General features: G+C 40.6%; 2 protein-coding genes and 1 long non-coding RNA gene across 3 annotated transcripts in view; 1 reads left to right on the forward strand and 2 right to left on the reverse strand.

The window, feature by feature from the left end:
- The window catches only part of LOC146522196 (uncharacterized), a 360,305-nt gene that overhangs the window by 227,262 nt on the left and 107,493 nt on the right, over positions 1-25,550 (forward strand). The gene's annotated exons all lie outside the window — the stretch shown is intronic.
- The window catches only part of LOC146522207 (protein mono-ADP-ribosyltransferase PARP14-like), a 76,493-nt gene that overhangs the window by 22,158 nt on the left and 28,785 nt on the right, over positions 1-25,550 (reverse strand). The gene's annotated exons all lie outside the window — the stretch shown is intronic.
- LOC146522208 (alpha-2-macroglobulin-like) overlaps positions 4,433-25,550 on the reverse strand; it is a 34,403-nt gene continuing 13,285 nt past the window's right edge. The window contains exons 16-37 of the mRNA XM_085155478.1: positions 15,423-15,572; positions 12,451-12,585; positions 12,018-12,108; positions 11,783-11,885; positions 11,447-11,672; positions 10,468-10,594; positions 10,184-10,305; positions 10,043-10,094; positions 9,006-9,089; positions 8,468-8,644; positions 8,306-8,381; positions 7,938-8,094; positions 7,772-7,846; positions 6,970-7,132; positions 6,710-6,897; positions 6,322-6,534; positions 5,482-5,603; positions 5,267-5,357; positions 5,087-5,155; positions 4,897-5,002; positions 4,697-4,738; positions 4,433-4,507 (exon numbers count right to left, since the gene is read on the reverse strand). Coding sequence (XP_085011604.1) covers positions 4,503-4,507; positions 4,697-4,738; positions 4,897-5,002; positions 5,087-5,155; positions 5,267-5,357; positions 5,482-5,603; positions 6,322-6,534; positions 6,710-6,897; positions 6,970-7,132; positions 7,772-7,846; positions 7,938-8,094; positions 8,306-8,381; positions 8,468-8,644; positions 9,006-9,089; positions 10,043-10,094; positions 10,184-10,305; positions 10,468-10,594; positions 11,447-11,672; positions 11,783-11,885; positions 12,018-12,108; positions 12,451-12,585; positions 15,423-15,572 — 2,574 coding nt within the window. The 3' untranslated portion in view covers positions 4,433-4,502. The remainder of the gene's footprint in view (positions 4,508-4,696; positions 4,739-4,896; positions 5,003-5,086; positions 5,156-5,266; positions 5,358-5,481; positions 5,604-6,321; positions 6,535-6,709; positions 6,898-6,969; positions 7,133-7,771; positions 7,847-7,937; positions 8,095-8,305; positions 8,382-8,467; positions 8,645-9,005; positions 9,090-10,042; positions 10,095-10,183; positions 10,306-10,467; positions 10,595-11,446; positions 11,673-11,782; positions 11,886-12,017; positions 12,109-12,450; positions 12,586-15,422; positions 15,573-25,550) is intronic.

A 25,550-nucleotide genomic window follows, 5' to 3' on the forward strand; every position in this document is an offset into this window, starting at 1 on the left:
CAACAGACGGGCACCTGAAGGATGAGGGGAGCGTGCCAAGCTCCATCGACAGCGCAGGGGGAGTCCGAGGATGACATCATGATTCTGTGAAAAGCACATGAACCAGAAGCTATGGTGGTGATGACAGCAGTTTCCTATGAACATCACCTAATGCTGTGTCACTGTACTGTGCATACGATGACACTCTGAAGACTGCTGGGATCATAACAGCAGTAAGATAACTGGACCCAGCATCCTTTCCACAGAGGGGTTTTTCTGCAGAGGATGGACAGTAGAAGAGTCATAAATATTCCTATCGCAGGACGAAGGCCTAAAGTGAGGTGATGGGGGTTAATAGAGGCCATTTCAAGTGCTTCTGACCACTCGAACTGCCTGCAAAATAGCGGAGAGACCCTCCTGGATACATCAGAGCCACTGCAAAAAGGTTGAGGTCCCAGAGGATTCCACTTCCTCTACAGAAATCAACTAGTAGAGGAAAGTTTCACCCTCACTTGCTTCAGTGGCGAGGGGGAAGTGCTGATTGGGCGCCCGTAGGGAATTGCTCGCACTTCAACCTCCAGCCATTGGCCAACTCTAGAGTAACCAAGTAGTAGGGTGTGACGGACCTGTACGTAGCCATGGGAAGGTGGACCCTCCTGGTTACCTTGACTACGACGCTCACCTTTACAGGACAAAGACAGAATCGGCAAATACAGACTATTATGTCTGCTCTCATATGCCCAGCACGCCTTTGAGACAAATCCAGCAGGCCCAAAATCAGGACTATGTAAGTGATACAAGTGACTGGTTTTCTTGGCTTTACACTGGCTCCTGGTTACAGGTGTTAAAAGGACGACTCATCGGAGTCGGGATATTTTCTACTTTTATTTTGTGTCTTTGTAACGTGTATACTGCCATGTTTAAAACTCTTGATTAACCGCATAATATTTTCCACTGTTGCTGCATACATAGACGTGACAAGTGATGATAATGACTCCGACCTGTTGGAACATGAAGACTTTGTGTGACTAATGACGATGTGACAGAAAATGTACAACAAGATGTTACATACTGATATCTCATTTAAATTTATACTGACAACAGGAGGGAATGTCAATGGAAAATTGTACTTAGTAGTCAGTATAATCTTTTAATGATATAAGTTTGTATATGGTAGAATACTGCATGTAACCATTTGTGTTTATTGAAAGGATGTCTCATCCTAGGAAGTCTGTAACATTCCAGGGTGTTCTGGCTTTCACCCCCACATCCTAGGAGCATGAGAAAGTTCGTACCTTGTTTTATTGTTTTACGGTAGGATTAATGTAGTTATATCTGTTTCCAGTCTAAGTGGTTTTGGTTTGATGAACTGCTGGACTTTCCAGACCAGCAGTTTTAGGGAAGTCTTTATGGGGTCACACTCTGACCCCCCCTCACACACACACACCACACACACACCAAACAAGCACCCACTGAAGTGTATAAATAAAGGACCAGGGCAAGTCCTCAGTGCGAGTCTCTGAGTCTCACTCTAGGCTGCCCTTGCTAGCAAGAAAATCTGTGTGTTTCTCCTCTCTGATTCTCTACTGAAGAAGTGTTTTAGAATATATCTCTTAACAACTGGTGTCAATTAATTGTGGTTTTTCCATCTGGGCTACAAATGACTGTACAGCAAAAGCATACGGCTCTTTGAATGGCTCTAAAGCACAAGCATACAGCCCTTCCTCAATGAAGCATGTTATGATAAGCTGGCAAAGGGGGGGTGAACTCACATTCCCCGTTGATTGGGGGGGGGGGGGGGGGGGGGGGTAGTGGAAAAGTATAAAAGTAGCGACGTGAGGAAGGGTGTCCAAATTCAAAGACTCACTCAAATGTGTGCTCCTTTTCCTCAGATTTGAAGGCTGGGTCAGGTGTATCCTTTGTGGCCTGACCTATCCCAGAATTCATAGCGCTGCCCAGCCAATTAGCCATTGTTGGAAATTAGTTTTAATATTACTCTTTCCAGGTTACAAAATAAACTTTTAAGATATTTTCAGGCGAGAATGTAGCGAGAATGAGAATGTAGTTTTCTGAGACGTTTGTCACCCACCAGATCGACAGCCAGTGGTTCAAGGCTCACTAGAGCCTCTGAGAACACATCGTTTTCATCGTTTTCCGGCAAATCATTTTCAGAGGCTTTTTGCTACTTAGGTTAAACATGATATATAAGTCACTTAGATAGCTTAAAAATGTTATTGTTTGGCTTTTTTCAGTGTTTTGTTTGTTCCTCAGTAAATCGGTTATAGTTTACACACAGCTGAATAAACACCAAACAGAAAACTGATTAAACAGAAGTGTGAGCTTATAGTTTAGGGAACAAAGATCAGATGGCTGAGTTTATTAAACTCCACTGAGACAATCTGCAAATTTTATTAAAAGTTTAATAAACAATCATATTGTCTTTATTTTTAGTTAGCACGTACCTTAAACACTTAAAGCTGTAAGCTGATGATAGTCATATAACGGCAGATGCATGATGGTGCAATAAGCTGTACGTTTTATACCCAATGGGTGCATGATCTGATTAGTTGACTAATCGCAAAAATAATCGGTGACTAGTTGACCATAATCATTTGTGTCAGCCCTAATCCAGAGCACCCCACCCAACCCCCACACCTTTCTCACTTCCATTGCCACCAGGTGCCCCCTTTACATTGCTGTCTGCCCCCTCATATGCCCCAGGTTATTGGCATTTTCTTATCTAAACATTGGTGACTTGGAAACTTAAAGATTAAGAGATCAACATCTTTTTTCTTTTTCCATCGAACATTTCTTTCAGCCATTTGTGCTTATCATGCGACTCGTTTTTATGCAATAACTACAAAATACACAAATACAAGATTACATATTTTATATATTAAAGATACACGATTACACATACATAAAATGAACAAAGTTTCTATTGCAAAATTACACAGAGTGTAAGAAAAAATGTATTATTGTGTTGTGCTTGTTTAAAAAGAAAATGAAAATTGCACATACTTTCAAAACAATTTAGTTCCGGTTGATGGTGTCTCTCAAGATATCTCAAAATATCTCAAAGTGCAATGTTTCAAGTGGAACAAACAGGTGAATGTAGTAGCAATGCAAGGGGACCAGCAACACTGATCACTGCTGATACAAAGTGATGCCGGCCAGTAAAGCAGCTGGTCAGGACAGGCCTTAAAATCGGTTATTGACCAAAGAGAGGTCCACCTCCCCCTGTAATTACTTGATTGATGGTCCATTGAAGAGCACCAGATACAGTTAGATTAAAGGGGCTTCTTCCAGGAGGTGAAAGTCAGGAAGGTGTAAACTTGAGGTCTCTCTCTGAGCTCTTGCTTGAGGAGGAGGAGAGTCTTAGCACCAGCAGTTAATTACTTTATTGATCATAAGTTTCCTCATTAATTCAGGAAGAGCTCCAAGTGGCATCTTAAACCCTGAGTCTTGGCTCTTCTCATTAACTACAGAGCTGCAGGGCTGTGAACCTCCACCTGTCTCTCTTTCTCTTTCCATGGCCTCGCTCTGATCGTGATTTTATTTTTTCAGATTAAATGAATACAAATCAACGTAATTACAGACTTCCAATGTGATATGTGGCCTGCAGTCTGATTGTCACCAAAGCAACCTTTTTCAATTCAAAATAACCAATTTTTCATTTCACACTTTCATGCAACTTTTTTGCTTAAAGACAACCGCACACTATTATGAATTATTCGTAAATATTTAATTTGTGATACATATTTCTTAAAATGATCTACAGCCCAGAAAACTTTGGATTTCTATTTATCCGTGTACACAGAACCAAAAAGTTCAAATATATGCACATATTTGGGAAAATTCCTTAAAGCAATGCTAAAGCTAAATAGTACATAAATAGTACAAAAATGGAAATGAAGTAATTTGTCATATATTTAATCTTTAATCACATTTTCTGTTTAAAAGATGCAATACTAGGAATAATTTCACAAAATAGATGTTTCTCAACTTACAACACTAATTTCTTCAGTGAGACACTCTTCTCTGCAACTCTGTCAGTGCTGCCATTATCAAAAGCCACAAGTATGTCCTTTAGCCATTAACACACAGATGGGTTCAAGATGTTATGATCTGTAGTGAGAGTATGAAGCAGGTGGAAGAGAGCCTGCAAAGGTGGACGTATGCACTGGAGAGAATGAACGTGAGTAGAATGGAGACAGAATATATCTGTGTGTACATGAGGGACAGGTTGGTGGACATAGCGGACATACTGGACAAAGGATGTTGAACATGGAGCTATCAGACAGAAGAGTAGATTCATTGATGTAGTGAAAGAAGACATGCAGAGTGTTAGTGTGACAGAATAGGATGCTAGAGTCAGGTTGAGATGGATGAAATTTTTATACAGAAGACATATTTGTAGATGGAAACAAAACATATGGAGGCATAATTGTGTTTAAAAAGCAACTTTATTAAAATCCAAGTTGTATAACTTGAGTGAGGCCCTCAGGACTGACTGCACATCTTTAAGCTGTAACAAAAGAATAAAACGTAAGGATGCAATTGTGTTAAAATAATCATTTACATTGCAGCCTAAAAGAGTACTGATTTAACTGTATTGTCAAATACTGTATTGTGTTGAGATTGAACAAATATTTAAAAAATAAATTCAATTAAATTTTGTATGAAATGTGGTGTTCTTGCTATAACAGTTTGTTACCTGCAGCTGATGGGTAAATGTATTCAGTCTCAGCCTGGTCACCTGAGAGAGAAAACAAAGTGGAAATGTGACTTGCTGTGTTTTTACAACACGTTTAAATTTGATCCTTCAAATTCTGTTAACTGCTGTTTGTTGTACAGCTCCACTAAGGAGCAAAGTGTGTCAGTGTGCTGTTGCAGTGAAGTGAGTTAGAGTTGTACTTGGCTGGTAGTAGTCATAGATTTTGATCATGGCTGGTTTCAGGTTCTCCACTCGAAGCTCTTCTATGATTGTCAAGCTGTAGTTCATGGGTATGTCCTTTGGTAACTGAACAGAATTAAAGAACAGGAGACACACTCTGTAACAATACAAACATCATCATCTGGTATCCCCACTGTGATTATCTCTCACCTCCTGTAAATACACCAGAACATGATCTTCTGTTTGTTCAACACGATCCACCAATGGGGCACCTTTGAGCTGTGAGGAGACAACAGTCTCCTTATTATTATTTTATCATCACCTTTATCTCATCATAAACTGACACATGGTAGCAACATTTCTATTCAGCTAACAACTGCAATAACCCACCATCTTTAAAGACACTTCATTTGGGACAAATCCAGAGAGCATTTTGATATCCAGGATCACCATGTTGGTAGTATTCTCCTTTCCACTGTACCTGTGTTTGAACAGTTAAAAAGTGATTGCACTGATGTGTATCCATAGATGCTACATTTCCAACAGTTATCCCACAGTGGTAAATAAAATTCCCCTAGCACATATCTAATCTGTTAAATACTTACAGGGATTTTATTGTCAGAGTGAGCTTGCGTCTATATTCACTTGTTGGACCAACTTCTGATTTGACCTCCACGCTGAGAGTAGTGACATCAGTGGGACTCGGGATGTTGTAGTGAAGAGAAATCTGGGAAACAGTCAACCAAAAGAGGTTTGCAATTTATAATATTAGTAATAATAAGAAGAATAGAAATCTGTTTATGTTTTTATGTTTATGTTTCGCATTTATGTTCAAAATATAGTGTCACCACATTTTATGTGACTGATTACAGTTATTAAATGATTTTGGTGGTTGTGGCCAGAATAATATGTATACTAATTGTGGGCAGAAATGTCATGTTGATTTAGAGCTTCTTTCATCAAAATATTTAAAATTGAGATAAAGGCTTGGACCTGAGGAGGGATCTGGAAATAGAAGTGCTGGTTATTTACTTAAAATATGCCAGCTAAGATGGTGCAGGCATGTTAGCAGGATGCCTTTATGACACTACCCTCTGGAGATTTTCCAGGCAAATCCAACTGCGAGGATACACACAGTGTAGCTAGACCTTCCTGGAGATATTATACATGTCATCTGGCCTTAGTGAAATCCATGATGAAGAACAACAACAACAACAACAAGAAAAAACATACATAGGAGGAAAATGAATGTTTGAAATCATTTCCTTAGTGGGAAGCCAATGCATCCTGAATTTGGACAATTTGAGCAAATACATGGATGGATAAGCAAATGTCCTTTTCTGAGTGAAGCCACACTTTTGAGTTGTGCTCTTAAGTTTTTTTCATTATGCTTCTTTATTTGGAAAAAGGAACAACCAGGACGTTTTCACGATACTGTCACTAACCTGCACTGACACACATGTAGTGCCCTTCACCTCCAGGCTGTATTTTCCTGACACGACCTGCATCGTCTCCTCCTGGTAGAGCAGTTTGTTGCCCGGATTTACATCAAATGTCAGCTGACTGCTGTCAGACTGAACTGTCACTGTGCTTGAACCCTCAGGACTGAATACCAGAGTAGAGTAGAGAGCGAGAGCCTGAAGAGCCGCCACTGTGTCCTACAAACAAAATCACAGCTACTACACATACTTACATATATATTTATATTTTGTATTTACAGGACAGCAACAGCAAGTAAAACTTCAGTATTCAGCGTCTCTCAAATTAGTTTTTATTTATCCCAGTGTATATGAACTCAAAGGTGAGATTTAAGCTGTTTGGGTGGTGTAGCACCTGAGTGGAGGAGAAGCCTCCATAGTAGTTCTGCTGGCCAGTCAGCCACCTAATAATGCCAGAGGCATAACCCAGGTTGTCAGCAGTTGCGGAGGCACTGAGTTTGGCCAACAGCACATAAGAACTGATTTCCACTGACAGGGAGGCTGATGTTTCTGCTGCTGTCTGAGACCAGTACAGGAAACCTCCTACAAACATACAATAAAAGTTACACTTATGGTAATAACACCTGAATGATTTCCTGTTAGATGGTGACTCGCCTTCCCTCACTGCAACTGTGTCTAAGTGCTGCAAAAGGTGAGCGCGGGTCTCCGTGTCTCCTGCCAGGGTGAAGACATAGGCCAGCAGAGCTGTAGTGTAGGTGTTGCTGAGGTCATTGATGGACGCCCTGAGACAAGCCAAGCTATTATTCACCACAGGATCCTTTAAAAGATCAAAAGAAGAGCCCTATGAAGACAAACTATTGACCCTGCCCAGGACAGGACATATGCTGCTACTTTCTTTTATTCAATTGCACAATACTATGTCACTTTTTAGAATCACCTGCACTGATAGCTAAGCTATTTATTTTTCAGGATATAGTTATATTGTTACTTCGTTAGATTTATTTGATATTATATTTTGCATTATCCTACTGTATATTACTGTATACTACTATGCTTACTGTATATATTGTATATCTTATTCCTCTGTTCCTCTGTCTCTCTTGCAGCATTGAGCATGTGTATGACAAAAGAATTTCCCTCAGGATAAATAAAGTTCATCTTATCGTATCTTATCTTATCTTATCTTATATCACCAAAGTTGATCATTTCCTTTATGTAATTATTTGTGTAACTTTATTTTCATGACTGGAAATAGAAATAATGCTTTAACATATTTCTTTTTCCCCTACAGACAGAAAGTATCAACTTAAGTGATTTAGAAATCTATCATAAAAATGTATTTTAAAAATGAGGGGAAAATGGACGTCAAAAGAAGAAAATGAAATAAACATATACAAGTCAGTGTTGTATTGGGTTTTTTTTTTTTACATTGTACACATCACTCAAGTTTACTCACATGTTTGGATATATTCATTTCCAAGAAAGCAGCAGTGATGTATGCACTGAGAGTCACTTCATCAGACACACCACCCTGGTGAGTGAAACCAAGTTATTTCTGTGTGCTGACAGAATTTCTCTCCACACAGAATTAGTATCAGTGTCCAGCTAAAGTATAGACTTACCTTCATTCTGTTGTTGAAGAGTTTGCCTGACTTTTTAAAACAGCCATTTGCTTGTTGTTTATTTTCCAGCCATGTCTTAGACTCTTGAATGATTTTTGGATCAATGTAGACAAAAGACTGAGCTTTGGCAAAACTTCTCATCACAAAAGCAGTCAGCCTGACATAAAAAAGCACCCAAAAGAAAACTTCCTCATGTTTCGAAATTATATCAAAATGTGTCACAGTTCTACCATTATAAGGTGAGTTGATTTTCCACATGTCCAGAAATAAAATGATAATAGGATGGGAGATTTAAGGAGTAAATTTCACCAACAGGCTCAATTTTGTTTCTGAGGCAAATGGAATATTAAGGTAATTATTATTTTCACCAAGTGTTTCCTGGTCCTCTTCCAAATGTGCTGTATGCGCCTTCATCACTTTTGTAGTTCAGCTGTCTTTGGTAACCTGTAACAACAGGAAAATGACTCTTAAATAGATTTTCTATTCATAAACCTTTGATTTTAGCCTCACTATGAAACAAACACACTCACCACTGGTCAGGAAGTTTGCAGCTTTTTCCATGATGGCTGGGGTGAGCTGCTGTGTGCCTTTCAGGTACTGGAGGATGTAGATGTTGGGGGCTAGAAGAGCCATGTTCTGCTCTCCACATCCATATGGCATCCGGAGCAGTCCATCCAAGTTCTTCAGAGCCCGGCCGAGGATGTCACCTGATCAGAGGCACTCAGTCACTGAGACAGAACATACAACGTTCGAACACTTGAACTGCAAATAGATTAAAACTAGTAAAGAAGTTAAATATTTAGAAAAATACAGCAGGTTATAAAAAAACTGTACATACTAAATTATAATATTTTGCACTTTGTTATTGGAATGTAGTTTCTAAACTATTTTCTACACTGCAAAACTGTTGGAGTCTCATTTCAAAGCGTGTTTCAAAACCAGGCAAAAACAATGCCAGTCCAGTTGTATTTGTCTTTTATATTAATTCACTATTGATTGAAAAAATAAACTTGCTATATTTCTTTCTGGATTAATCTAAACTCGTTTGATTAAAATCAACAGGTTTACCCAGGACTGATACAAAAGTGCGGGCAGATCCTTCAATCACATTTTCAGGCAGCTGTATCTCGGTTTCCTCTGTCAGTGTGTCTCCTGTGTACAGACAAACAATCACCATACAGAGAGAAGTTTAATCAGAACGTCAGTACCAAAATAGTTTCAAATCAGCAGGTAGTCACAGCATCATGAACTGTAACAGGTCATATGAGAAATCAGACACCTATAATTAAACCTATAAGCACAAAAAATATTATTAAAACAATAACAACAACAACAATAAGAGTACTATGAGTGTGACCTAATATTTCTGCACAGATGTGTCCAGACTGACTCTTACCAAGCGTGTCAAGTTTGTAACATAGTGTATATATGAGATATAACTATAAATATCTCATATATAGTTGCGATATACTGTAACAACTAAATGTCCTGTGGGGAATTAGCAAAATTTGGTGTGACACTCACAAACACCCTTCAACAAAAACTCAAAACTGGAATGACTGGTGGCACACATCTTTAATGACCTTAAAAAACAAGACTTGGGTACACAAGAGATTGTGTCTAAATGTCGAGCCAGAATTATACCATTAGTTTGTTGATGACTACCAAAGGCATGTGGTCAAGGTGCAACTTGACAAGGGATATTTAGCTGTCGTGGTTCTGGGTCATTTTGACCCAGTGTTTTTGTTATTGTGTATTGTGGTTTATGTTTTAGGTACATTAGTAGTCTTGAGTTTAGTCTGTTTTAAGTTCCGTATATTCCCTGTTTGGTTTCTTGTCCATTTAGTCTCGCTTTGTGTCGTTGTCATCTGTGTCCCTGTCTGTGTGTCTGTGTTTATGTGAGTTTGTGTGTCTGTGTGTGTGTTTTGTTTGCCCTCCTTGTGTTTCATTCCATCTTGTTTATCCATGTTCCCCTTTCTGTCATCCCCTTTGTCTCTTGTGCTCTTTCGCCCTCTCTTGTTTAGTTTTGCATCCCCTGTGGCGTCATGTTTATTTGTGTCAGCTGTGTTCCCCGTGTATTTGGTTGGTGTATAAACCACACCAACCTTTTGGACAAAGCAGCCAGTTGGATGTTTTTGTCATCTCAGTCCCCTCAGCCTGAGAAAAAACAAGTTACAGTTTCACCTTCATGAGAAAACAAGTTTTCAAATGCAGAATCTTTGTCATCTTGTGTTAATAGCACCAACCTTTACTATGAAGGATTTTGTGACCACATCAATGCGGCCCCTCTCTGGTACTCTCACAACCTCATTATCACATGAAACATGGGATGGCACTGCCTCAGCAGACACAGTCACATTCACAGCCCCTAAAAAAGGACAACAAACATCATTCTTCACAACCCTGTAAAGTTTTGCACATTAAAATATTGTTAATTAGATAATCTCACTGATTTTGTAGATACTGAAAAGAGCAGGGGCATTGACTGAAAGGACATTTACACCGGCGTGGATAAAAACTTGATCCTTACCTAAAACTGTTGGAATCATGGTCCAGCTCACAGTCTTGCGCTCCTTAGCACACAAACAGGATGTGTACTGCTCACCGGAAAGAGGGGTGAGGGTATAATCTGAAGAAGGCGTAGCAAAGACTGTGACCTGCACAAAGAACAAAACAGTAGGTTGAGTTTCAAAGAGGAATTCAGTGTTTTCTTGTTACTCTGTGAGGACAGAATACTTGCAGCTATTGCCTCATTCACCAAGAGTCGCTTCACATGTTTTGATTTGGTATAATTTTGCACTGAATATCCTTCCTGATACTTGATGGGAAGTGTGTACACCACTATTGTCATGGTACTGACTCTTCAACCCAGTTTTTTTTAGTTATGTTCTGGAATTATTTATTTGTTTGAAAGACCTTGGACTGATGTTCAGAGTTTTTATTAGTTAGTTTTGAGTTCCGGATTAGACTTGTGCTTCTGAGTTATTTTTAGTTCTCTCCTCTTGTTCATTCGTGTTTGTTCCCCTTTTTGTCCAGTCTGTCACTATCTTGGCTCTGTGCCTGGTCATCAGTGTCAAAGTGTTTTTTGGTCTCTCTGGGTTCTGTCTCAATGGCTGTCTGTGTTCCTTAACTAATGTAGTTAATATGTCTATTTTTCTGCAGTCCCTCTGTTACTTCCTGTTTTATTTTGATAGTGTCTTGTCTCATGGGTATGATGTTGACTTTTGCTTCCTTTGTGTTATTAGTTTTGATTCAAGTCAGCTGTGTTTCCACGTGTCTCCACTTCCCTTAATCACCCTTCTATTCCCCACTGCATCGTCCTTCATTGTGGATGTATTCTATTAAATTAGTGAATTCCTATCTTGCCCAGTCAAATAAAGCTGAGATTTTGAGTTTTATTCTGTCTGATGAGTCCTGCATCAGGGGCCACTTCATAACCATCTGCAAAGTCTATCAGCATGCTAACATTTGTTGACATTTGTAATTTTTGATATAGAAACATTGATCACCATGATGCAGCTGGTCAGGTAGTTGAAAACAGTTGCCTTCAGTTCAAAGTGCTCCCCACGGATGATGGAGTAGGGCATGGTGAGCTCGAGGAAGAAGGGCTGGAAGACCTCAACTTCTTGACGAGGAGCCAAACCAAAACCCTGAGAGGACAAGCAGAAAGCCTCTGTCTCCCAGGTCGTGATGGTGTCAGGGACAGTGAGGGACACGTCCTTTGATCCAGACTCTCTGAATCAGCAGATTCAAAATATGCACATTGTCAGGTGGTGATTACACAGATTAGCCAACAAAAACATGCAAATGACAGTGTAGCTAGATCTCCAAAAACTAAGACATACCCAACTTCCACCAGGTCCCAAATCCAAGTCTCGGGGAAGAAAGCACGGACAGTTTTCATTGGTCCTTCTGATGGACCTAAAGATCCTCCAGAGGAACCTACTGCTAATTTAGAATCATAAAAAAAAAAATGAAATACTTAATCAGAATCAATAAGAAGGTGTAACACACTGCTTTGATTTTGGGAACTTTTTTATGATTTGGAATTTGCAAAGCAAATCAAAACAAAAATATCACCTGAGGTAATGAAGCGGTATTCTCTTCCCATGAAACTCAGACATGAAGGAATTTCGAGCAGCAGGTTTGTTGCCACCTTTAATCCTACTCTCTAGACACACAAACATCACAGAGTTAAATGCAGCTAAAGCCATGAAAAGCATTATATTTATCATCAGCTGATATGCTCTGGAGTTTTACTGTTAGCTGGATGCAAAATCTGCAGATGGAATGCTGTTGTAACTATACCAAGTTCACCAATGCTGCAGAGAAGGACTATTGTTTGTCATATATTGCATAGTGCAGTAGAATATTATTTATTTATGCAACTATTAAGACTCACCTTATGTGGAACATTTGAAACAGTCAAGGTGCAAGGCCAACATCAAGAAGCTGGATCCATGGATCCAGTGAAACACACAACACATGCTCATGGAAAATTTTTATATATTACCTGAAAATCAATGTAGGCTTCATTATCTTCTATAGGTGAACTATATCTTCTTGTTCTCACTTTCATGCATTTTCTTGGTTCTCGTAGCCAATATGGGAAATAAGATGCTTTCATGACAGGCAGCAAGTTAAATATCTAAGAAAAAAATGGTTCAAAGAAGTTCAAACAATTGAGAAAATCAGATTAAAGATCTGTACTTATATGAACCACATATGTAGTATTTACAAATGATCAGATCACTATTCAATGTAAGGTTTATACCACAGCTGTCCTAAATGAACAGGATTGGTAATTACCAAAATCAATTTTTATGGTTCTGTAATTCTCAGGACTGTGTGGAGAGGAGAGAGAGTGGACCCAAATGCAGACTACGGAGACAGAATTGAATTTTTAACAAACGTGAGCCTTTTATTCTTGACTGTACAAATAACAAACAAAAAGCAAATGGAGATAGAGATGAAACTAACAAGACCTAAACTGGAGGAAAAAAACTAACCACTAAGTACCTGGATGTGAAGAAAAATAACATGGAACGTGAAGCCCTAAGCCATTAAAACCAAGACCAGAAACATGAGTGGCGAACAGAGAAACCGACAAGTGACAAAGGGAAACTCAAATTATAACACACAGCAGGATGATCAGGGAAGTCGAAGCAGCTGGGGAACATATCAGACACACATCAGGAACTAATCAGACATAACAGGACAGGGGAAGCAAGAGACTGTCGAAATAAAACAGGAAGCACAACAAACATGGAGATGAACACTAAGACACGCAAGATTAAAGCTGTGACCAGGGGAGAAATAGACATGGGGACAAAACTGACTGGGGGGGGGAGAGAACACAGATCACGAAGAAAAGAGTAACTAAGTGAGAGACGTGGAACACAGGGAAAACACAGAATAAGGAAATTAAAGACAAGAAACTACAAATATAACATAAGGGTCCTTCTACTAGTGTCCTTCTATCGAGCCACAATCGAGAGTGTGCTGGTCCACGCCATCTTTGTCTGGTTGCACAATAGCCGATAAGAAGAGACTCCAGAGGGTCACCAGAACTGCAGAGAAGGTGATCAGCTGACCACTCACCCCCTGGACTCCATTGCCAGCTCTAGATGTCTCTCCAGAGCCAGGGCTATCTTAAAAGACCACCTCCATACTAACCACCACCTCTTCAACATCCTGGTTCAGATCCATCAGATGCAAAACCAGCAGACTAAAGAACAGCTTCTACCCGTGGGCTGTCAGAACCATTAATGCAAATTAAGAGTGTGAACAGACTTCATTCTGTCGCTGCTTTTGACTCTGTTGTTGCCATTCCCTATGTAATATTTTGGTGTTTCCTTTTTCTGTGCAATATTTTGGCCCCTGTGCAATATTCCAGCAAATGTGCAGTTACCACCCCATCCTTAATGACCACAGCCCTTCCACTGTTATTTATTTATTATATTATATTATTGCCCTTGTACATACCCCCACAAGGTTTCTGTAACTCATACACCGTGCATATAGTGTACTAATATTGCTGAACTTATATTGTTTTTCTTCTTTGAATATTGTTTTCTGTACTTTTGCACCTTTGTGGTCTTGCTACCTAATTTTGCCGTGCAAGCAGAAGTTCTTCTAAGTTCTAAGCAGAAAACAACTAAGAGAACCAGAACCATGAATGACACTAAATATAAGAATATTAATTAAACCCAAAAACACATAAACACTGGGTCACAGATCCAGGACCATGACAGTAACGGTTAATATACCAGTATGAACAAGCTCTTTAATCAAAAATATTTTTAATGCTAAATTATAAATATTATTGTTATCTCTGAAAAACATTTAAAATTACAGTTATATACTTGAATTTCTGAACAGAAAAAAACATTTTAAGTTGAGTTTGCCAGCTGAAATCTGGGTTTAAAAATGGGAATTCAGTTTGTTATTTGACAGCGTTCCAAAATATTTATCTTTTTCCCCTTTTTATGACAGGTAGCCAAATAAATGTTTTAATCACTGTTTCAGGATACTTTATAACAGAATAAGTGTTGAACTGTATTAATAGTTATTTTGTACAGTTTTATGCAGTATTATACAAAAAAGAAAACAAATAGAGAAAAATATGTAGAGAACAAAACCTCTAAATGACCAAAAAAGCCTATCTAGAAGCAAGATTTACAACTAGGCTGTGCAAGTTGCAAACACCTCCACGTGGTTATTTATCAAAAGTAAGATTTTAAAGATTTTTTTGTTCACCTGAAAGTTTAACTTATACCAACCATGCTTAAAGTTATACACAGGTCTTGGTTCAACACACCAGTAAACTGAATAGATGCTATGGTTACACAGCAAGGAAGAGAGATACTGCCATGAGACAGGTTAAACAGTTGTGAACCTCATAGTTGATCTCATTCAGTTTTGATTGGCTCTTCAGATGCAGGAGAATCTCTGTCTTGGCAAGTATAGATCTTCCCCACAAATTAAGATCCATGTTGCCTTCATATAATGTCTGCTACTTATGACACTAGAAGAGACTGAGGCTACTCCACACTAATGTGTTTTCGTTTGAAAACACATTGTTTTCTCTCTGTTTTGGCCCCCCGTCCACACTGAAACGCTGCGCTTTCCTCAAGGAAAAACGCAGCGTTTTGAAAACGCTCTCGAAAACGCATACATTTAAAAACGCAGCTGTCCCGTCGCAGTGTGGACACACAAAAACGCAGACTTTCTAAAACGATGAAGTATTATAGTCATGTGATGCAGTCATGTGACTAAATAAACAAAGATAGCGGAGTGCATTATACAGCGGTTGTTTGGATTTCTCTCAATTTTGACAGCCCTAAAAAGATGAATATCACTTTGTACATGTTCCAGATAGCTTTTCTTCAAATTCTTTAACTCTCACTCGCTTTTGCGCATGCGCAGGACTGGAACGTAAGCCTGAGAGTGAAGGATGTATAAGGTGGTTGAGACCACACTTACCTTATCTGCATCCAGAATATTATCAGGCTCTTTGATGAGGACACTCTTGTCAATGGCACTTAAACCACACAAAGAGTGTGGAAGCGCCGTCACCTCCATGTTGGTTTTTTCTCCTGGGACAGTTGAAGAAGGTGTGAACTCCAATGACACCTAACACAGATAAAGCGTGCATTACACCATCTAAACTTTAATGGTTCTAAAAGAACAAAAGTTCAAGCCTATAAACCAAGGAAACCAGTCACTAGCTTTTATGTAGTTTTTGGAGTTCAGGTTTGATAATCACTGTGTCATAGTCTGGGGGAGCTCAAGTGTTTTTTCCTCTGTTTTTCTTGTGTTGCCCAGTATCTACCCTGGGGTGGCGTCCTCGTCATCTCACCTGATCTGCTCCCCTCATCCTCACTGCAATCAGTGAGATAGCATTTAAGACCAGGGTCCCCCATCTCTTCTCCACCTGTTTTTGAGCTAACCTCACGTTGGTAACAGGCCTTATCATTCTCCTTGTTAAAGGAGCATTTTCTGTTGCACATCCACCACACAGGATTAATCTTTCTACCGCTTCCACCTGTCCTCCTGCCACCTTCTCTCTTGGCTCTCTAGAAAAGAAAGGTCAGAACCCTTTCACTAGCTCACCATTCTAGACGCACACCCAGCGATTCAAACCTGCCAAGTAAGACTCCATTTCAGTATTACTCACCTCTCCAGACAAGCTTCCCTTGCCTCTTCTCTAACCATGCTCTCCCTCTGTTCAGTTTTGCTACATTCGTTTCCCTGCCAAGTATCCCTCCTTCGTGACACTATTTACTCATGTGTTTAAGCAAATAAAACCTGTGAAAACCTTATCACTGTTTCCCATGCTTGAATCGGCGCTTGGGTCCTCATCCATGTACTAACCTCCATGCCCTTGTGACAGTACAATTGGCCTAATGAAAAATGGACCCAGAAGATCCAAAACAGGCTGCGATCTCGAAGTAGGGTTCAATACTAGGTAATTATCAACAGTCAGTCCAATTCCTAGAAATACAATGCAAATCTATTGGTGACACTCAAGTGAAAAGCATCGCCTCACTATTAGAACTCCAGCCCAGTTTCACTCCCAGCCAAACCACTTCTACGCACACTTCCACTCCTTTCCCCGCTTCCATAGGACCTGCCCCATCTTTACCGGCCATTAGCACTTCTCAGCCTGAACCATTCACCAGGGTACAGGGTTGCTGTAAGGGTTTCCTGTTGCAATGCTCTTGTGTTTTCTTAATCACCACACTCCATCCCTGACAACACCTCTGAGCTCTCGTAAGTGGTAGGCAAGCTGAGGGGTAAAGCATTGGTATGGGTTGAGGCGTGTTTGTCATCACATTCCTTTTCATCCTGCTCTTATGATGAGTTTCAAGGGAAGATTAAAAGACCTTTGCCCACCCCATCTCTGAGGGCAGCGTAGCTTGGAGCTTGAAGTCAAGTTAGATGTAACATAGCTAAGTTTGTCATCAATTTCTGCATGGCAGCTGCCAAGGTGGGTTGGCCTGATTATGTGATCCTGGGAATATTTATGAGTTAGCTTCTCATGATGAGCCCGCATCGTTCAAGGATTTGGTTTATTTCCTCCTCCCTCTCTCTCAGGATTGCCTGAGAGAGCGAGAAAAGGCTACGTAGCTGCCTCTGTTCTACCCGATCCTCCCATTCTAGCCACAGTTTTAAACAATCAGATTTTTTCCCATATTACTCATCAAACCAGACCAGTCTCCCTAATTACTTCTGGCGACTGTCCTTGGCTACCCTTGTCTAAAGAAACATAATCCCCATATTGAATGGTTACACAAATTACTAGCTGGAGCCTTTTTTGCCTTGCTAACTGCCTCAATAATCACCTGCCGAACCTTCACCACCAGATCTGTCCTCAGTCCCCAAGGAGTATCATGACTGTTAGGTTTTGTAATGTTGATTGTCATTTATGCTTAGATATATTTAACCATATATGCTTAGAGGTGTATAATTAATTGTGTAGTTATAGGATGTGTGATCCTTAATAGTCTGCAAAGGCTTTGTGCGCATTCCAGAGTGTTCTGGCATCCACACCCACACTCTGCGAGCATGGGAAGAGGTCGTACCTTCTCTTATTGTTTTATGGTAGGATAAACGTGGCTATATCTGTTTTAGGCTAAGTGCCTTTTGTTTAGATGAACTACTGGACTTCCAGACCAGCAGGTTTAGGGAAGTCATTTATGGGGTCACACTCTGACCCCACACACACACACACACACACACACACCGCACAGGCAAGGTACTCTTTGTTTGTATATAGGCGTCGTATGTTAATGAACCTATGCATATTCATGTAACCTCAATAAAAGAGCAGTGTTACGGGGGAGCGGACGAGAGTCTGACGGGGGTCAAGTGGTGGAACGACACTTGGCTCCAGGCAGGTCTCCCTCATGCATGAGTAACATGAAGAACTTTGCCTACTTCGTGTCTTGCTTTGCTGTGTAATTATATTGTCTTCAACGTTCCAGCGAATAGGTTTAAGCTACAAACCTATCATTAATTGGTCCTTCGAGAGCCGGAGCCCTGGAGTCGACATTCACCGAGGGGAGAAGAGACACGCTGAAAGACTGACGTCAGCCAGGAAGTTCCTGTAGTAAAGTCCCGAGACGTGAGAAATTGTCATCGGGCAGGTGGATTGGCTGTCTGTCTTTTCTCCTCGATGAATGACGATCGGCGGGATTTGAGGCTACATTACACGCTAAGCAACGCCGAGTAAGTTGAGAGAGCGACTCTATAACCGCAGAACTGGGTTAGGGTCCCAGAACTGGGTTAGTGTCCCGAAAAAAGAGGTTTTGGTAAAATCGCCCAAGGGCCCAAGCGTCCGGTGAGTGTCCGGTTTTGAAATCGCCCGGGGTTTGTGTCCCGAGCGTCCCTTCATTGGGTTTTGTCGCGCGACTGGGTTAGTGTCCCACAACTGGGTTAGGGTCCCGAGCGGTCCGGTGTGAGTCCGGAATAGGCCTATTTTGTGTTGTTGTTGTTGTTGTTGTGTTTGAGTGTGTTTGTGTGAGTGGGTGCGGAGCAGAACACGTGGTCTGTGACACCGGCTGTTGTTGTTATCATGGGTTCCAAAGCAACCAAGAGTGCGACAGAGGGTGACAGACGTTTATGCTGGACTTTGCTCCTGGCAGCGCAAAGTATTTAAATAAAAGAGAGCGACGGCTCCTTAGCTGCGCGGGGTCACGCGAGCACAGTCGCGCGGGTTTCACGCGGACCTGAGCCGTGCGGTTAATCGCAGGCTTATAAATGGAAGAGATTCAAATGTTAGAAGTTTTCAGAAAACACACCAGCCTTGAAGAGCGTGTGGAGAAGGCCAGCCCACATCAGCAGCACTTAAGATATGCTCTGGTGAATGGCTTTCCCCCACCCCTTGCTGACACAAAATGTTTATTCTTTAGCTTGCCCTGATCGACAACAGCCTGTGCTCCAGACCATAGATTTAATTGAGGTGGATAATTGTTAAAAGAATCTGCATTAAGCTTAGGGTTGTTCAAATTAAGTACAATGACATATGAGATGAAGTGATATAGGCAAATATTTTAACTAATGACGTGCATAGAGGCACTTGACCTGTTTGGTAAAACTGTCATCTTAATATGAGCCATGGTTGAGATATAGAGCACACCTGTGAAAACAACTAATATGCTGAACCCTGTATGAAACAGCTAAAACTACTTGATGGAGAAGCTGAATATGAAAGTGCAAGTCTTTGCCACTGTGTGGGGCAAAGCACGCAACCACTGTGTGAGGTTGCGTTGCGGTCTCTTCTGAGCTGATGAGCAAGCTACACATTATCAGATCGAGAGCTGTCTGAGAACTCATCAAAGAGAGGGAAACGAAACTATGATAACTGTGATAACTGGAGTGTTTCCGTGAGCAGTTTTTCTGCATCTTGCATTATGTTTCTGTTTATTTGTTTTGTTGGGTTGAAAATAATTAAATAAACTTGTGATCATATTTATGGATCACCATGACACATGCCATTGGCCAAATTATTTATTTATGCAGATGAAAAAAGTGAGTGTGAATGTGTCTGACGTCACAGTGTTTTTGTGCGCTGTGTAAAAGTAATTGCCTCTGATTGTGAGAGCGGTGATTCTGCAGGTCACCAGCTATTGTAAAGGGGGAAAAAAAAGGAGTAAAAAAGAGACAAAATTTATATTGTAGATGAAAAATAATCTTAGGAAAAAGGTTTTGTGTTGATCAGCCAAGAACAACTACAATCTCATTTTCTGTGGACTGTTCACAAAAACAGAGAGAGAGATGTGTGTTGATTAAGCAGTGATAATAATAATGAAAATGTTTTAGTTTGTCACTTTCAGGTGACAAGCAGACCTGAATCAATTTTCCACATGCAGCGGTCGGAAGAAAGTTATAGTTTAACATCATTAGAAACATTCAGGCCAAGTTTCTGGCTAACTTATTTACAGCACCATGTGTCTCTCAAACTCACAAGCGAGCTCTCACTCCTCCCTGAAGACAAGGAATGCAGCTCCAAAGAGCAATAACATGGCAGATAAAGAGACAGCAGCAAAGTCCTGAGCAAAGAGTCCCAGCAAGCAGCAGCAGTGTGGACAAACAGCATCAGAGAAGAAGAGCAAATCCATCATCCTGCCTGATTGGATGAATAGCACTGTGTTTCCAACAAGCTGCAACTTCACTGTGCATGTGACAAGAACATTTGAGGAGAACTGAGGAGACTGTTGGAGTTTGACATTTGCCACCTTTGGAGTAAAATGGCAAGAAGAGACAGTGAAACACAGGACAAAGCTGAAGGAGAACTGCCGGCTGTTGGACTGTTGAAGTGGGAGAGGACAACAGAGTGAGAGGAGTGGTGAGAACACATAGGAATTTTGTTTTTAATATGGGAAATCAAAATTTGGGTTAGCAAACCTGGGGAAAAGAAAACTGACTGCTTAAGTTGGAAAATTGAGAAGGAGTCTAAAACACTGCAAAAAAAAGAAACATATACAAAATCACACACACAAGCAGAACATGCATTAACCCTACTAACACAAACACAAGAGAGCTCATGAAGATTAGACAACATCTTAAGCATGTGAGTCTGTTTACCATCTTGTCCAAGTCACTTAGTGTGATGAGAAGTGATGCAAAGACCAGTGGACTCATAGCACATCAGTTACAAAATGATCAAATAATAGCAGAGAAGTGTGTAGGAAAGGCAGCTTTAAGAACATGCCCTGCTGGAGATGCACCTCCACAGACATTGATTAAACCTGCCTAATAACACAAACACACATGCAATGAAGATCAGCGTGTTGTCTCTCATCAGTGTTAAAATAGTGTCAATATAACAGACACTTGTTATCAAATGCTGAATTTATCCAATGCTGACAACTGACTCTCTAGGTTGCAGGACAACAGTTTAACTTTTGTGGGGGAAAAAAAGATTCTGGTTTGACCAACCAGTGATCAGATAATAAATTTAGTTGTTAATATAGTGAATTGGGAGGTGCTTCCTGCTTGATTGATGCAGAACAAATAATTTACTGTATGAGGGAAATTCTATTTTTGTGATAACATTTTGAACATGCATTTCTGTTGTCCTGTCATCTTAGTGGGTTAATAGCTGATATGCAAATTAGTTGATCGTTCTTAGATTGAGGAAAGGTGACTGAATTCTAGCACGAGTGAATGGGATGTGTTGGAGTTTGTTGTGTGTTGAGTGGAGACTCTAAAACACTGAGTTTCCTGTTTTGATGTGCGAGTGAATCCTGTACCTAGATACACAACTCTGAATACGTCAGAACAAACTTCTTTTGTGAAGTGCATGACAACATGTCACATGTTTTATGATGAAGGGAAAAAGGAAAACTGAATAAAATGGGTGTGTGTGGCCTAAATGAGTGAAAAGCACAGACCTGGGGATTAAACTCCTAGCTAATAACATATTAGGCTTATGTTGTGTGTTGTGCAGCGGATGGTTGGTTTGGAGTGAATCTAGTTGATGATTTTTCTTTTGTTGTGAAGTTGAGCCTGCCAATTAGTATGATGGTATGATAAATCATGCTAATGGTATGATTTACCCTCCTGAGATGAGGAGCTTGTGTCATGACTCAACAAGGCCTTTTTATTTTGTTACTTTCACAGTGCACTGAAAGTTTTGTTCGATAATCTCTGTTTGAGCAGATCTGCATGATTAGAACAGAAAGCTCTATACGACACGTCGTCAAGAAAATTGTTACAAGTGAGTTTCTCCACATTAAAATGGGCTTGGGAGAAAGTCACTTATCTGGGACAATTAGAGAGTAAGTTCCTGTCCAAAAAGGATTCAGCGAGGTAATCCGATCTAAAGTTCTCCTTTTTCTTTTTGAAATGACGTCATTTTGCTGAGAGTGGAAACTAAATGTGACGATAGGTTCCACTATCAGCAAAGAAAGAAAGAATGAATGCATGCATGAATGAATGAGTGAAAGAGAAAAAAAAACTGATTGGTAAAAGCTAACGAGACTTGACCACTACTCAAGGTTAACCTCCACCTAGACAGGACAAAGGGGTGGATGAATCTATGTGTGTTTCTTTTTACAGGAGCAGAATGATGACAGCAACATTCGAGGTTGCGTGATGGTTTAACCTTTTAAATGCCATTTTCTGTGTCTGTGCATCTACCAGGGGTGTTATTCACTACCTTGTGTTGCTCACAGAGGAAACTGTGAGAAAGAGTGTATACATCTGCGCAGCGCTAACATTTGCATTTTCTTTTCTACAGCATTACAGTTCTTCATGTGAATTGATCATGTGATTTATACCAGGACAGCTGGTTGATGTTTTTTCCTACTATAGGATTTCTGGGTTTATGTGTGAAGAAAACTGTGTTTACAGGTTATGAGTGGTGATGCTGTTACACTGTGTTTTTGGGAAAATGTGAAGGTTACTTTGATGATGTGAATAACATTCTTTCCACAGCTATGGATGGCTAACTTTATGGTCTTTTTACAGCACCTCTGGAACCTGTCGACCTGCGCCTGACCACCGGGATTGTCCATGTGTGTTACTAATGTTTGTTTTTCTAAGAATGCATATAGAGGATTCTGCAGAAGCGGACAAGTGACATGAGAAAAACAAATAAGAGATGCATTATTTATGGAATAGTTGAATATGGAGCTCATTAGCTGGCCACTTTTGGGCTCCTAGTGATACATGAGTGGAGTGACTTTGCTTAAGGGAAGTCACCGATTACATTAATGTTAACTGAGCACATGGGATGATCCATGTCTGAGGCAAATCATGGAAATAATTGTAGTTTACTGATTTGAGAAAACCTGCACATGACACTTGTCTTGCTGATGTTGAATGCTTTATTACTCTTATGATATAATTGTTTATAAGTGTGAAGTTTGATTTCACTTCCAGATCTTGTTTTCCAGGCCATGATGGTGTGTATGCAGGCTCCTGGCAGAGCCAGGTGTTAAGCAAACTTAATATGCAAAACACACTAACATCTTTTATTGCAGGGTTACGGAGCTACTCCGGAGGAGACACCCTGATGTTGCCTGGGACATGATCTAGCCAACCTTTTTCTTTAAGACAGGAATCTAGGTTTGATGAGTTGACTCATGGGAGTATCCATGCGTCAAGAGGAGGGGTCCAGGATTAACATGAAACAATGTTTTCTATTATTGTTGCAGTGATTTGTGTGATTAACAGTTCATTTACAGGTATTAAACCTATGCAAGTGGTGCATTCAGGTTCAGATGAGGCTTTGATGGCCTATAAGTGAAGTTCACTGAACTAAAAAATGTGGTTTGATGATTGTTGCCATGCTCTCCAAATAGAGGTTTTTCCTCCTAGCAAGGAAATATGGGTGCAGCAGTCATAGTATTGCTGGAAGGAATCTCCAGAGGCCCAGTGAGAAACAAGAACCATTCCGGGCATGGCTGACAGTCCAGGCAGTGGTTGAGGTCAAAGGTCGAGCTGTTTGGGGCCCATCATGAGATCAGACTTTGGAGCCACAGCAAGGAACTGAAGCTGCGTTGGAATGAGAACTGTGCCAAGGGGGCTTTCCGGAGGCCAACAGAGGAGATTGTGGACAACAGACGGGCACCTGAAGGATGAGGGGAGCGTGCCAAGCTCCATCGACAGCGCAGAGGGAGTCCAAGGATAACATCATGATTCTGTGAAAAGCACAGGAACCAGAAGCTATGGTGGTGATGGCAGCAGTTTCCTATGAACATCACCTAATGCTGTGTCACTGTATTGTGCATATGATGACACTCTGAAGACTGCTGGGATAACAGCAGTAAGATAACTGGACCCAGCACCCTTTCCACAGAGGGGTTTTTCTGCAGAGGATGGACAGTAGAAGAGTCATAAGTATCCCCCTCGCAGGACGAAGGCCTGAAGTGAGGTGATGGGGGTTGGTAGAGGCCATAAAACTAGAGTGCTGAAGAGGTCTGCAGCTTTGGAGATAACTGAGACCCATGTTGACAAACAACAAAACCAACTGGTATGTTTGAATTTCTATTCTACATACATTTGGACTCTGGTCCTATGGACAGTGATGGAAACAACTGGAAGAGACATTCATGACGCCCTGCCGAACTAAAACCACTCTGCACAGATGATGGGTGATCACCGCAGAGCTGGGATGTTTTTGAAAATCTTACTTTCTTATTTTAACTATTAACTTAACAATTCATTTGTTTGCTCGTAGGATGCAGTTTGCCATTGGATGAGATCAATGAGGAATGGGATAACTGCTAATACATTTGTTAAACTGTGTACTTTTACAGTAATTTATGGTGATTGACATATGCTGTGTATAAAAATGTTTGCATTTACACTGTCAGACATGAGGTGATCATAACTGGGAACTTTTCTAGCATAAAGGTCAAAAAGGGGGGAATGTTAGGTTTTGTAATGTTGATTGTCATTTATGCTTAGATATATTTAACCATATATGCTTAGAGGTGTATAATTAATTGTGTAGTTATAGGATGTGTGATCCTTAATAGTCTGCAAAGGCTTTGTGCGCATTCCAGAGTGTTCTGGCATCCACACCCACACTCTGCGAGCATGGGAAGAGGTCGTACCTTCTCTTATTGTTTTATGGTAGGATAAACGTGGCTATATCTGTTTTAGGCTAAGTGCCTTTTGTTTAGATGAACTACTGGACTTCCAGACCAGCAGGTTTAGGGAAGTCATTTATGGGGTCACACTCTGACCCCACACACACACACACACACACACACACACACACACACCGCACAGGCAAGGTACTCTTTGTTTGTATATAGGCGTCGTATGTTAATGAACCTATGCATATTCATGTAACCTCAATAAAAGAGCAGTGTTACGGGGGAGCGGACGAGAGTCTGACGGGGGTCAAGTGGTGGAACGACACTTGGCTCCAGGCCCTCATGCATGAGTAACATGAAGAACTTTGCCTACTTCGTGTCTTGCTTTGCTGTGTAATTATATTGTCTTCAATGTTCCAGCGAATAGGTTTAAGCTACAAACCTATCAATGACCTCCAGGAAGTATTCCGTAAACATAAGGCACTTCGACTCCACAGGCCCTATGATTGCACCATCAACCACCCAACCTGACAACTTATCCAAGCCAGAGAGAGAAGCCATGGATAAGTATATTTGAGAGTCCCATCATCTGCCCATCCTCTTCCCTGGTAGGTGCAGGCTTTTTCTTCATCACTAAGAAGGACAAGACCCTTCGTCCTTGTATTGACTACAGAAGTTTAAATGAGATTGCGATCAAAAGCAAATATCTTCTCCCACTCATCAATTCAGCTTTTGAACCTGTTCATGGTGCCACCACTTTTTCTAAGTTAAATCTACACAATGACTATCATCTGGTCCCCCTTTGGTCACTCAAAGTATCTGGTCATGACGTTTGGTCTCACTAAAATTCCCACATTTTAGCAAACATTAGTTAATGAGGTCCTGAGAAACTTCTTGAACGTTTTTGTGTTTGTGTATTTAGACGACATCCTAACCTTTTCCAAGACTCTGGAGGAACATCTGGTCCAGATCAAATCTGTGCTGAAGCGCCTTCTCGAAACCGGTTATACATCAAAGCGGAGAAAGGGGAGTTTCATTCATATTCAGTCACTTTTCT

Source organism: Neolamprologus multifasciatus, chromosome 3 (assembly GCF_963576455.1).
Source record: "Neolamprologus multifasciatus chromosome 3, fNeoMul1.2, whole genome shotgun sequence".
NCBI classification, from domain to species: Eukaryota; Metazoa; Chordata; class Actinopteri; order Cichliformes; family Cichlidae; genus Neolamprologus; species Neolamprologus multifasciatus.